At 42.9% G+C, this 13,659-nt stretch overlaps 1 protein-coding gene across 2 annotated transcripts in view; it reads right to left on the reverse strand.

The window, feature by feature from the left end:
* The window catches only part of dip2bb (disco-interacting protein 2 homolog Bb), a 77,445-nt gene that overhangs the window by 23,202 nt on the left and 40,584 nt on the right, over positions 1 to 13,659 (reverse strand). For both annotated transcript variants that reach the window (XM_072451513.1, XM_072451514.1), the window contains 9 exons: positions 13,354 to 13,473; positions 11,457 to 11,571; positions 10,095 to 10,234; positions 8,477 to 8,613; positions 8,071 to 8,151; positions 7,852 to 7,979; positions 6,666 to 6,780; positions 4,575 to 4,776; positions 3,567 to 3,679 (listed from right to left, as the gene is read on the reverse strand). In XM_072451513.1, coding sequence (XP_072307614.1) covers positions 3,567 to 3,679; positions 4,575 to 4,776; positions 6,666 to 6,780; positions 7,852 to 7,979; positions 8,071 to 8,151; positions 8,477 to 8,613; positions 10,095 to 10,234; positions 11,457 to 11,571; positions 13,354 to 13,473 — 1,151 coding nt within the window. The remainder of the gene's footprint in view (positions 1 to 3,566; positions 3,680 to 4,574; positions 4,777 to 6,665; positions 6,781 to 7,851; positions 7,980 to 8,070; positions 8,152 to 8,476; positions 8,614 to 10,094; positions 10,235 to 11,456; positions 11,572 to 13,353; positions 13,474 to 13,659) is intronic.

A 13,659-nucleotide genomic window follows, 5' to 3' on the forward strand; every position in this document is an offset into this window, starting at 1 on the left:
ACTTTTACCCCTAATACTTTTTGACTCTTGTTTGAGTAATTCTTTGTACCACTATTTTGTACTTCGACATGAGTAATAGAGACACTCAAGTCTTTCTTGAGTACCATTTTTGGCGACTCTACCACCTGAAGCTCGGCATTATGGGCTAAAAGAAGCTTCATTTTCAGTCACTGGGAGTTTTAAATTATTATTAGTATTAGTATTATCATTATTATTATTATTATTATTATTATTATTATTATTATTATTATTATTATTATTATTATTATTATTATTATTATTATTATTATCTCATTTATTATTATTGATTAAAAAGCTGCCCCTTTTTATTTTGTTGTATTAGTCTAAAAGTAATCTGTATAATAATAAATAATAAATATAGCCGCAAGCGGCAATGATCGGCCCTTGCCACGCCGCCGCCACGCCGCCGCCACGCCGCAAGAGGAGGGGGCGCTAACGCGCCCCAATTGTCCTTTTAGTACGCCTACTGCTGAATCTGTGACGCTGTCACATCTTCTCCCCTTTGTTTTACCATCAAAAAGCAATTTTATTTTGAATTCTCGGCAAAATGTGCGGCTTTGCCGCACAGACACCGTGACTCTTTGAATAAAAATGTGGATAACTTTTGATGGTCCACCCCTGAAGATGAGTCTCACCAAATTTCAGGTTAATAGGGCTGACGCCCTAAGAGGAGTTTGTGAAAGTCTAAAGTGTAAACATGTTCTGGCGATTTCCCCATTGGAATAACATGGAAGGTTTCGGTCATCGTTACGGCAAAGCCATAACAATTATGACATGGGTCTCATTGACTTTTTTGATGGGGATGCCAAAATTGAGTTGTGTGTCAAATTTCATATAATTTTGCAAAACTAAATATTTAAGATAAGATATAAGATAACCTCCATATAAAATCTGTAGGGGGCGCTGTGGCTCCAAATTAATTTATTTCACTTCAAGTAGGTTTAGGGCAAAGAGTTTAACAACTGATTCTAATTTGACACAATTCGGACTTTATCTGCGCAAACGGCAGAAATGTTAAATTTGGGAGATTTCTGAAATTCTTGCTACAGTTTGCGGCTTCGCCGCACAGAGACCGTGACAGGTATCAATGTAATTTGGATAACTTTTGATGTCCCACTCCTCAGTAGCATTTTCACCAAATTTCAGCTTTTTAGGGCCAACGCCCTGGGAGGAGTTCGTAAAAGTACGACGTTTGGAAAAACTCCGAAGTCATGTTTAGCCATTTTTGAAGCAATATGGCCGACATTTGGTTGGGCGGACGGCGTTGCCGTGATAATATTTTTTACTTCTCTTGTCACCATCTACCTCTGCGCCAAATTTCATGATTCTACAATCAGATTTTTTTTGGGTCATTTCCCATCTCTCAATGCATTTTTGGTACATTTGGGGGCGCTGACGCGCCAATTTTTTTTTATTTTAGAAAAGGGAAATAGCCAGAATGTAGAGAGGCACGATTTTTAGAGGTGTGCAAATTTTTTGTGACTTTTCGTCAATGTTCACTGGGTGAAAAATAGGGGGGTTGGTCCCGAGAAGAAGAAGAAAGAATAATATTCCGATGCGAAAACAATGTTTCCCATTTTTCAAATATCATAAACTATACATTTTCGGAAAGCGCTCGCGCTTTCCTACCTCATGGTGTGGGTCCCTGGTCACTGACGGGTACTTTCGTTAAATTTTGAGTGGGCTCCGCCCACTTTGTGTTTTTGGCCCTCTATACAGTAATAATGTAAAATTTTTGCATTACATGCTTATATGCACGGAACATGCAAGAGATGGGGAACGTATTCGTGAGCTACTTAGGGCAAATGAGTGCTTTATATTAGGGCAAATGAGTGCTTTAACGAGCACTTTACATTGGGATGACGACCGCTTCGCGGTCGTCATCCCAATGTAAAGTGCTCGTTTAGTGCGCACTTTTGCACGGGCTTCGCCCGTTTACAACGGTAATGTTCCATTTTCCTACTATTAATTAGTATGCACGGGGCGTGCGTGAGTGAAGGAGTGCGTTAGTGAGTGTTTGGAAGTGGGCGAGTGCTTCGCGCTCGATTTCGTGCGCACTACGTGCGCACTTTCGCAGCCGTGCTTCGCACGGCCTTACGAGATTAATAGGCCTCTCGCCAGCTTGTGGCGCTCGGGCCTAAAAATAATAAAAACAAATAAATAATACTATAATAATAATAACAATAAATAATAGTGGTAATAATTAAATAATAATAATGATGATCATATGACTAACAATAATAATAAAAATAATAATAATGATAATAATAATAATGTATAAGACAAATGTCTATTCCCTCTTAAACCAACGTGAACACATTAAAAAACAACAGATACAAGTCTTATGTAACAGATAAAGGAGGTCTAGAACCGCCCCTGATGATGCTCAGGTTCAAACAGAAGCACAACGAGGCTGAAACATTAGGTAAAGCTTATTATAATCAAAATGTGCGTTAATAAACCAAATGAACAATGGGGGAGGAGCCAGCGGGTTGTGGTTTGGTAGATTTCTTACCATCACAGTCGGCCACATACTGAGCTACAGCGAGAGAAGAAGAAGAGGAAGAAGAAGAAGAAGAAGAAGAAGAAGAAGAAGAGAGAGAACAGAGGAGAAGCCAGAGTCCGTTTTATACCTACACAACTATTAAACGTTGTGTGTCTGAAAGTATATTTTAAAATGAGCATGCTGAAGCGCACTGCAAAATGGATCGCTTAAAAACTTGAACTTGAATTTGTGTCGAGTAATTCAGACTTTAAGGTTCAGTTATTTTCCATTTTCAGCCCGATTTTGACCCAAATTTCAGCCGTGCGTCAAGTTTAAAATCGTGCCGAATGTCGGACCCTGATCGCAGCCGCGGCAACGGCGTGAAATGCAGCCGCAGGCGATGGTCACGATGGACGAAATGGAAAACGCTGATCCACTCATAGTTTAATTTAAATCGAGTCTAATAATACTACATTCTGAAAGTGTTCAGTTCAAACTGCCATTACGATAATGATCATAATTTTGACAAAGTTGTATAATCCACGAGGTGAATTACTTTGTCACAATTTTAAAAACAAAGTAAAATAAATCATAAAAGTCATAAAATAGGCGTAAATTAAATAGAATAGACACAATAGCTATAATAATAATGCACAATATCATATTTTTCGGACAATAAGTCACACCTTTTTTCATAGTTTTGGCCGGAGTGCGACTTATACTTATATTTATACTTATATACTTACACTCCGGAGCGACTTATATGTGATATTATTTGTTATTTTCACACTTGCAACCGCATTTCATACTCCAGTGCGACTTATATATGTTTTTTAAATTCTCTATTATGCATTTTTTGGCTGGTGCTACTTATACTCCGGAAAATACGGTATATAAAATAAACTAATATATAATAAACTGAATAGTTAAAGATTTAATATGCTTTAGATAAAAAATGGAATTTAAAAAAATCTAATTCAAGTCATTTTAATTGGTGGACGTTCCATTTTTGCAGATGCGGCTCTAAAACGAGCGATGTCGCAGCGTTCACACGTTTTACCTTCCGGACGAGATCCTGGTCGTCGATCACGCCCAGGTCGCGTCCCGCCGCTTGTGCTATTCTCTTCCCGGCCACTAGGTTCCCCACCATGACGGAGGCGGGGCCCACTCCAACTGCACAGAAGAAGACGCGCATCAGATCCGAACGGGCCGAGAACTGTTTACGTGTTTTAGAGGACGTGAATTATACGTTATTTTAATTGTTATTGGCCTTGAAAATACTCTTAAGTACATTTACTTTATCTGCAAGGGATTTGTGTTAGAGCTCCATCTACTGGCAGCAAAGGGAAGGGAGGGAATTACAACGGGAAACTAAACAAAAGCTAGCTTGCCTCGACATGCTCGACATGAGTAATTCATGTAATTTTTTTCGCTTTTTAAACTTTTTTCTATAAGTTATCTTTATTATTATACTTCTGTGCCTAATCTGTTTCTGTGCCTAATCTGTGTTGCAACATTGGAATTTCCCCATTGTGGCACAAATAAAGGATGTATTTATTGTCTTATCTTAATGTAAACACGCAGTTGTAATGAGCGTGATTTGAGGCAGAAATGCTCAGAACGAGTCTGGAGATGATTTAAAAAGACTTAAAGACCTTTGACTTCACAAATCTGAGAAACTTTAAACCGAGTATTTCGTGAGGCTCAGAACAGGATTCATGAAACAAGCGTGAATGAAGCTCCAGGTTTGTTCTTGATGAAGGAACATTATCACAAGGTTAAAAACAGGGAAAAAGATCAATTTTACATGGGTCAAGATGTTTCTGACTTCATTACGTTGCTTTTTATTTGAAATTTTAAATAATTTCCCAGTGTCGTAAAAGTGTCAATCAACAACAACAACAACAACAACAACAACAGCAGCACAATTCAAGATTATTATAGTCTAACCAGTGCTCAAAAATCAAGCTTTGTGTACTTTATGTATTTAAGTGAGGTGGATAATCTGTAGTGGGATTTGCATTTTGGTTGGTGTAGTAACTGTTGCGTGTGGGTGGGCGTGGCCTACCGGGCTGCTTCTGCCGGGGCTTGGGCAGGTTGGTGACGCAGGTGTGGGGGCACAAGAGAATGTTGCAGGGGTGAAGACTTCCCTCCAGAAAGAACTGCTTGGCGTCCGAGATGTGGATCCCCCCGAGCGGCGTTTTGGGGAGCGTGTTGGCCGGGACCAGCGCCAGACAGTAGAGCCCCACCTGGTGGATGCTGTCGATGGCCTTCCACACAAAGGGACAGTGAATATTATGAATACTGTAAGTACACGGCATGCGCGGTGGCAGACTGACCATCAACACGACAAAGAATTATAATTATGACCTCTTTTGTCGCGTTTGGAGCGGGTTTTCTAGAGTTTTACCTGCAGGACTCGACTCATGACCTCTTTTATCGTTTTTAGAGCTGGTTTTCTAGAGTTTTACCTGCAGGACTCGACTCGTGACCTCTTATCGTGTTCTGAGCTGGTTTTCTAGAGTTTTACCTGCAGGACTCGACTCATGACCTCTTTTATCACGTTTAGAGCTGGTTTTCTAGAGTTTTACCTGCAGGACTCGACTCGTGACCTCTTATCGTGTTCTGAGCTGGTTTTCTAGAGTTTTACCTGCAGGACTCGACTCATGACCTCTTTTATCGCGTTTAGAGCAGGTTTTTCTAGATCTTTACCTGCAGGACTCGACTTGTGACCTCTTTAATAGTGTTTAGAGCAGGTTTTCTAGAGTTTTACCTGCAGGATTCGACTCGTGACCTCTTTTATCGTGTTCGGAGCTGGTTTTCTAGAGCTTTACCTGCAGGACTCGACTCATGACCTCTTTAATAGTGTTTAGAGCAGGTTTTCTAGAGTTTTACCTGCAGGATTCGACTCGTGACCTCTTTTATCGTGTTTGGAGCAGGTTTTCTAGAGTTTTACCTGCAGGATTCGACTCGTGACCTCTTATCGTGTTCTGAGCTGGTTTTCTAGAGTTTTACCTGCAGGACTCGACTCATGACCTCTTTTATCGTGTTTGGAGCAGGTTTTCTAGAGTTTTACCTGCAGGATTCGACTCGTGACCTCTTATCGTGTTCTGAGCTGGTTTTCTAGAGCTTTACCTGCAGGACTCGACTCATGACCTCTTATATCGTGTTTAAAGCAGGTTTTTCTAGAGCTTTACCTGCAGGATTCGACTCGTGACCTCTTATCGTGTTCGGAGCTGGTTTTCTAGAGCTTTACCTGCAGGACTCGACTCATGACCTCTTTTATCGTGTTTAAAGCAGGTTTTTCTAGAGTTTTACCTGCAGGATTCGACTCGTGACCTCTTATCGTGTTCTGAGCTGGTTTTCTAGAGCTTTACCTGCAGGACTCGACTCATGACCTCTTATATCGTGTTTAAAGCAGGTTTTTCTAGAGCTTTACCTGCAGGATTCGACTCGTGACCTCTTATCGTGTTCGGAGCTGGTTTTCTAGAGCTTTACCTGCAGGACTCGACTCATGACCTCTTTTATCGTGTTTAAAGCAGGTTTTTCTAGAGCTTTACCTGCAGGATTCGACTCGTGACCTCTTGTCGTGTTCGGAGCTGGTTTTCTAGAGCTTTACCTGCAGGACTCGACTCATGACCTCTTTTATCGTGTTTAAAGCAGGTTTTTCTAGAGCTTTACCTGCAGGATTCGACTCGTGACCTCTTGTCGTGTTCGGAGCTGGTTTTCTAGAGCTTTACCTGCAGGACTCGACTCGTGACCTCTTGTCGTGTTCGGAGCTGGTTTTCTAGAGCTTTACCTGCAGGACTCGACTCATGACCTCTTTTATCGTGTTTAAAGCAGGTTTTTCTAGAGCTTTACCTGCAGGATTCGACTCGTGACCTCTTGTCGTGTTCGGAGCTGGTTTTCTAGAGCTTTACCTGCAGGACTCGACTCGTGACCTCTTGTCGTGTTCGGAGCTGGTTTTCTAGAGCTTTACCTGCAGGACTCGACTCATGACCTCTTTTATCGTGTTTAAAGCAGGTTTTTCTAGAGCTTTACCTGCAGGATTCGACTCGTGACCTCTTGTCGTGTTCGGAGCTGGTTTTCTAGAGCTTTACCTGCAGGATTCGACTCGTGACCTCTTGTCGTGTTCGGAGCTGGTTTTCTAGAGCTTTACCTGCAGGACTCGACTCATCCACTGGAAACTGTCCTCTTCGCTGGCGTCCGGTCTCTGCTCAGCCACAATCACCACGCGCTCGTCGTAAAACACCGTCACAGAAAACACCGCGATTCTGCACAAAACAACACGGGTCAGTTTTAACAGACGTTTTGGGGAGGAATAATACAGTGTTGGAAGAATACTTTTACTTTGAATATTTTCACATTAATGAAGTCAAATGTAACGTGGAGTTATTCAACGACCTCTTATTTATCATCGATTAAAGAAGAATAACTCTGAATATGTTGTCTTTTTTGGTAATAAATCACAATTTCAAAATAAAATACTCTTGATATGCTCCATTTACACCACTAGATGGCAGCAGAGACATACGAGTATCTGTGGGTTGGATTAAGGTTCATGATGTCTACTTATTTACATGGTTAAATAATGGTTAATAAATAAATACAATTGTACATAATAGTTTTTTTAGTTTGGGGAAGTAACAAAACAAAGATGTTAAATGTTAGAATAAATGTGTGTAAATGTAATTAACAGGAATGTAAAGGTAAGTATAATAATCTAAAATATTCACACTAAAAGGATATTTACAAAGTCTAAACAAAAGTTAACAAAATAAGTCACATGGGCCTAAAAAACTAAATAAAGTGAAATGTTGTCCAAAAAATGTTGCGTTGAAACACTGTAATTTCCCCACTGTGAGAAAATGTAAAGGTTATTTTCTTATCTCATGATTTATGTAATAATAGTACCACGGAGAGCGCTTCACATTTCAATATTCATTCATGCCAGACTCGATGGAGACTCCGGACGTACTTAAAACATAAATATATGCATTGTTATTGGCATTTAAACCTGCTCTGGTACTTTTACTTTGGCGTCTCATGTTTGCACAGTTAGAGCTCCACCTACTGGCAGCAGAGGGAATTACAAAAGGAAAAAAGAAGATAAACGCTCATGTCAGCACGCGGTTGTAACTAATTTGAGGCTAAAAAACGCTCAGGACGTTGAAAACAGCAGACGGAAGATCGACTTATGACGTCACAAATGTGGGAAACTTGGAACGGTGTGTTTTCTGAGGCTCAGCGGGAGAAGACTCACAAACCCGGGTCTGTTAACGAAGCGGGTTTTGAAATTTTTGACGACGGGAACGTTGCTGGGAACGCGGCGAAAAGCTCCTTACCGTCCTCTGTACACCGTTTTGACCGGCTCCACGGCGAGAGCGGTGGCCACGAGGTCGTCGGCGTTGTGCCTCCGCCCGCTGACCATCAACAGACCCTCGATTTTACCCACGACGAAGATCAGGCTGCCCTTTAAACGGAAAAGAGGCGGGCACAAGACGAGACCTTCAGTGCAAACGTCAGAATCGCACTCTCTCCCGTCACGCGTCGCCTGAACTCACCGGTCCGACGAAGCCGAGCAGGCCGGACCTCACGAACGGGATCTCGCCGATCGGAACGCCGTTCGCATTTACTGGAATCACCTGCAAAAAACAGCTCTTAACGCAATGTGTAAACCTTTTTTTGAAATGCAACGTGGTTGGAATGTTTAAAATTCCAGATATTATTACATTTAGTACAAAGATAAACAACAAGTTACCATTTCCGGGGTCATAAGAACGTGTTCTGGGCGCGTCATTTCACCTCAAAACGTGTTCTCGATGTGTTTTTGGTGTGTCATTTCACCTCAAACGTGTTCTCGACGTGTTCTTGGCGTGTCATTTCACCTCAAACGTGTTCTCGATGTGTTCTTGGTGTGTCATTTCACCTTAAACGTGTTCTCGACGTGGTCTTGGCGTGTCATTTCACCTCAAACGTGTTCTTGGTGAGTCCTGGCAGCCCGTAGTACATGGTTCCTCCGGCGCGAGAGTTGATGATGATTTCGCCGATCTCGTCCGTCTTGCACAGCTGCGGCGGCCCGTCCGGTCTGACGATGCACATCAGCGCTGCGGAAGAACGGGAGAAACGGATGAAGCGGAAACCGACGAAAAGAGTGGTTCCCATGGCAACGCCGACCCCGAGACCCAACGTGAGTGAGAGAAAACTGACAGAAATCAAGGTAAGGTCGACAAGGTAAACCGCCGTGATACAGGTAAGAGCCCTGCCCCCCACGTGAGCCCTGCCCCCATGTAAGCCCCACCCCCACGTAAGCCCCGCCCCCACGTGAGCCCCGCCCCCACGTGAGCCCCGCCCACTCTGCACCAGAACAACTTGGCGCGGTCGGCCTTGGCGCGGTCAGCTTTGGCGCGGTCTGCCTTTGCTCAGTAGGCCTTTACACGGTCGGCCTTTGCGCAAGGTGCCTTTGCGCGGTCGGCCTTTGCAAAGGCTTGCAAAGGGTGCCTTTGCGCGGTCGGCCTTTGCGCAGGGTGCCTTTGCGCAGGGTGTCTTTGCACAGGGTGCCTTTGCGCGGTCGGCCTTTGCGCGTTCTGCCTTTGCGCGGTCTCCCTTTGCGCGGTCGGCCTTTGCGCGGTCGGCCTTTGCTCAGTCGCCCTTTGCGCGGTCTGCCTTGGCGCGGTCTCCCTTTACGCGGTCTGCGTCTGCGCGGTCGGCCTCGGCGCGGTCGGCCTTTTCTTTTCCAGCCCTCGGACGGTGGGGTCAACAGTCTGAAAGTGACTGTAGATATTCATAATTCCAGAGCTGAAGCTGCACATCCTGCTCATCGACATCCTGATCGTCACGTGTGTATTTTACTGAGCCAACGTCAACAGTGAAATGTACCTGTTGTAATTGTAATTAAATATGTACTTTTGTGTGTTCTCCAGCTGCACACGGAAAGTATCAGGTCCTCTTTTCTCTTGAGGATGAATGATTTTGTACAAGACTAAACTAAACTAAACTAAACACGTGTTAGTGAATAACAAAGTAAAACACATTTTAAAATCAAACTCTCAATCTTTATCATTTCATGTCTTTACCACATTAGTTTGCCCTTTTTTTGCACAATTTTCCGACAAATCAGAAGGAAATACGACAACACAAATATCCTCACAACATTTTCAATAATCGGACAACTCCAGTGAATCAGATAACGGTCAGATTACGGTCAGATCAGATAACCGTCAGATTACGGTCAGATCAGATAACGGTCAGATAACGATCAGATTATGTACAGATTATGTTCAGATAACGGTCAGATCAGATAACGATCAGATAACGGTTATATAACGGTCATAAAACGATCAGATAACGATCAGATAACGGTCAGATAACGGACAGATAACGATCAGATAACGGACAGATAATGGTCAGATTATGTTCAGATAACGGTTATATAACGGTCATAAAACGATCAGATTACGGTCAGATTACGGTCAGATAACGGTCAGATAACGGTCAGATAACGGACAGATAATGGTCAGATTATGTTCAGATAACGGTTATATAACGGTCATAAAACGATCAGATAACGGTCAGATCTCTCTCTCACCTCCCGGCATCACGTGGCCCACGTCCTGCACGGTGAGGGCGGAGTTCTTGTCCTCGGTGTTGACCCGGATCACGGTGTGACTCAGTCCGGTCATGGAGAGGATGGCGCGGGCGGGCAGCGGGGCGCCAGGCACGCCCGGTCTGCCCAAAAACACAGAGAGAACGCGTAAAAACACAGAGAGAACGCGTAAAAACAAAGAGAGAATGCGTAAAAACACAGAGAAAATGCGTAAAAACACAGAGAGAACGCGTAAAAACAAAGAGAGAACGCGCAAAGCACAGAGAGAACGCGTAAAAACAAAGAGAGAACGAGAAAAAACAGAGAGAACGTGCAAAAACAGAGAACGCGCAAAAACACAGAGAGAACGCGCAAAAATACAGAGAAACGCGTAAAAACACAGCGAGAATGCGTAAAAACACAGAAAGAATGCGTAAAAACACAGAGAGAACGCCTAAAAACAAAGAGCGGACGCGCAAAACACAGAGAGAACGCGTAAAAACAAAGAGAATGCGCAAAAACACAGAGAGAACGCGTAAAAACACAGAGAGAACGCGTGAAAACAAAGAGAGAACGCGTAAAAACAAAGAGAGAACGAGAAAAAACACAGAAAGAACGTGCAAAAACAGAGAACGCGCAAAAACACAGAGAGAACGCGCAAAAATACAGAGAAACGCGTAAAAACACAGCGAGAATGCGTAAAACAAAGAGAGAACGCGTAAAAACACAGAGAGAACACGCAAAAACACAGAGAAAACGCGTAAAAAAACAGAGAGAACGAGTAAAAACAAAGAGAGAACGCGTAAAAACAAAGAGAGAACGCGCAAAGCACAGAGAAAACACGTAAAAACACAGAGAGAACGTGTAAAAACAAAGAGAGAACGCGTAAAAACAAAGAGAGAACGAGAAAAAAAACCCAGAGAGAACGTGCAAAAACACAGAGAGAACGCGCAAATACACAGAGAAAACGCGTAAAAACACAGAGAAAACGGGTGCAAACACTGGACACATTTTTCAACAAGTCAAACTATTATTTATATTGTGTCTTTGAGAATTATTTCACATTTAAATTATATAAATTCAACCAGATTTAAGTAAAGAAAAGACAATTTTAATGTAATAACGGAACTGTTTTTCGTGATAAAACCTCATTTACAGAAATATTACTAAGACTTTTTCAAATTGCCAAACCTTATTTCGATGCACATTCCACTTTTTTTACAAATGTATGACTATTTATGCCGTGTTTGGTGTGAATGTGCTTCTCCAGACGGTTAAACGAGGACACGGACAGTTCCACAGACGCAGCAGAATCGACGGTTAAACCAGGACACGGACGCGGCGAGCGCAGTAGCGTGAAGTGACCTGCGGATGGCGACGGTGAGGGCCTCTGGGGACGCGGCGCAGGGACAGATCACCTCCGGCTTCAGCCCGTGAGACTGGAACATGCTGAGGAACGCGTCGCACGACGACACGGACCCTGAAACACAAAATGTACCGTCATGTTTATGTTTTACTGCACTACATCCTATATTCTCTGATCACATCAATGCTGTGGACCCACATATCAGGGTTACAAGAGAAGACGCTAAGGAGAATCGCTTGGCCTTTCTTGATTGTTCCACGATCAGAGGAGAGGACGGGAAACTCCAAATAGAAGTATATAGGAAACCTACACACACGGACCAGTATCTGCTCTTTGGTTCCAACCACCCATTACAGCACAAGCTGGGGGTGATCAGAACCTTACAACACAGAGCTCAAGGTGTGCCCACCAGCTCAGAGGGCAAGAAGAAAGAGGAAAAACATGTCCGAAATGCCCTCTCAGCCTGTGGTTACCCCGCTTGGGCTCTCAACAGAGTGAAGAGAACCAAGAAGCAGGACAAAAGGGAAACTGAACAGAGAAGGAAGGGTGTTTCTATCCCTTATGTGTCTGGCCTGTCGGAAAAACTGCAGAGAATTTTTAGACAACACGAAGTCCCTGTTTATTTTAAACCAGGAAACACTTTAAGACAAAAACTGGTTCATCCTAAGGACAAGTTGCCGACTCAAAAACAGAGCAATGTAGTTTATTCGATCCAATGCAGTGAAGAAAGCTGTAAAGAACGTTACATAGGTGAGACAAAACAGCCTCTACACAAGAGGCTCTATCAGCACAGAAGAAATACAAGTTCAGGTCCACAGAGCGCCGTGCACCTCCATCTTGAAGCCTCTAATCACTCGTTTGAAGACGGTGAGGTGAAGGTTTTAAGCAGGCAGAAAAGATGGTTTGAAAGAGGAGTCAAGGAAGCTATTTTTGTTAAAAAAAGAAAGACCTTCTTTAAACAGAAATGGAGGGCTAAGATTTAATCTTCCTGTTATTTATAATGGTATACTGAACCCCTGGAAAGGTAGAGGACCAGGACCAGGACATTTAGATGCTAATCAGGTACTCAGGGTGGTTGAGCCAGGGTCTCACAAAGACAAAGAGGATTCTAATAGGCCATTAAGATTCTGAATAGGCTAGCTCGGTAGATACAAGGGGGGAGTTTCTGTTGAAACAAACAACTCTTTCTACTTCAGGAAGGCTCCTCCCAATGGGCGGGCAATTTTTTTAGGTTTATAATTTCACTTCCTGTTTGTAATTGATGACATCACAAAAGGAAATTACCCTTAAAACTGGGCCAAAACTCATCTAATGTCCCAATTTTTTTATTTCACAAATGAAAATATATGTGAGCGACGTAATGTTTAGAGTCAAAAAAATAATAATTCTTTTGTGTAAATTACTGGAATGTCCCTGGTGTGATGTCACTTCCTGTCATTTTTACACAGATGTTTCAACATTTTCTTCACAAATACCTGCTCGACTGGTGTAAAACTTTCATTTATATGTACGACAGGTATAAACACACCAAATTAAGTCAAAATTAGACAATTGTAAAAACCATCATATGTCACTTTAACGTTGCGGGTCTAAACTAAAGTGGGTGGAGCTGTAAAACCTCACACAAAAGCAGTTTGATTGATTTACGGATGGTTTGAGACTCTACGCTCGGTCTACGTACGTCTCAATCTGCAAGCCAATCCGGACCCCCCATGCGCTGTATATACTCGTACTTTTCCTTAAGTTAAGTGTGTGTGCTGTATATACTCGTACTTTTCCTTAAGTTAAGTGTGTGTGCTGTATATACTCGTACTTTTCCTTAAGTTAAGTGTGTGTGTGCTGTATATACTCATACTTTTCTGTAAGTTAAGTTAAGTGTGTATGGGCGGGACTCACAGGGATTGGCTCCGTCCGCCACGATGAGCATCCTGAGCGACGTGAAGCTGGTGTCGCGCTGCTCTCTGTGCGCCATCATCGCCCAGTGCAGGTCGCGGCACTTCACCAGAGCCACGCGCGCTGCAAAAGAGCGTTTAACGTATATCATTATTATTACACACATTTAGCGCTCTATGTTGTTAAAATACTGCCCGTGTTTCTAACGAACATCTAGTCATTAATCAATCTTCACTTCTCGTCTGCGTATGAGGAGATGTTAGAGGGCGAAGCATGAACGGGCCTCTAAAGAGAAGAAGAACCAAGCTT

The sequence above is a fragment of the Eucyclogobius newberryi genome, unplaced genomic scaffold (assembly GCF_026437365.1).
Source record: "Eucyclogobius newberryi isolate DKJ021-1_F unplaced genomic scaffold, fEucNew1.0.hap1 SCAF_19, whole genome shotgun sequence".
Taxonomy (NCBI): Eukaryota; Metazoa; Chordata; class Actinopteri; order Gobiiformes; family Gobiidae; genus Eucyclogobius; species Eucyclogobius newberryi.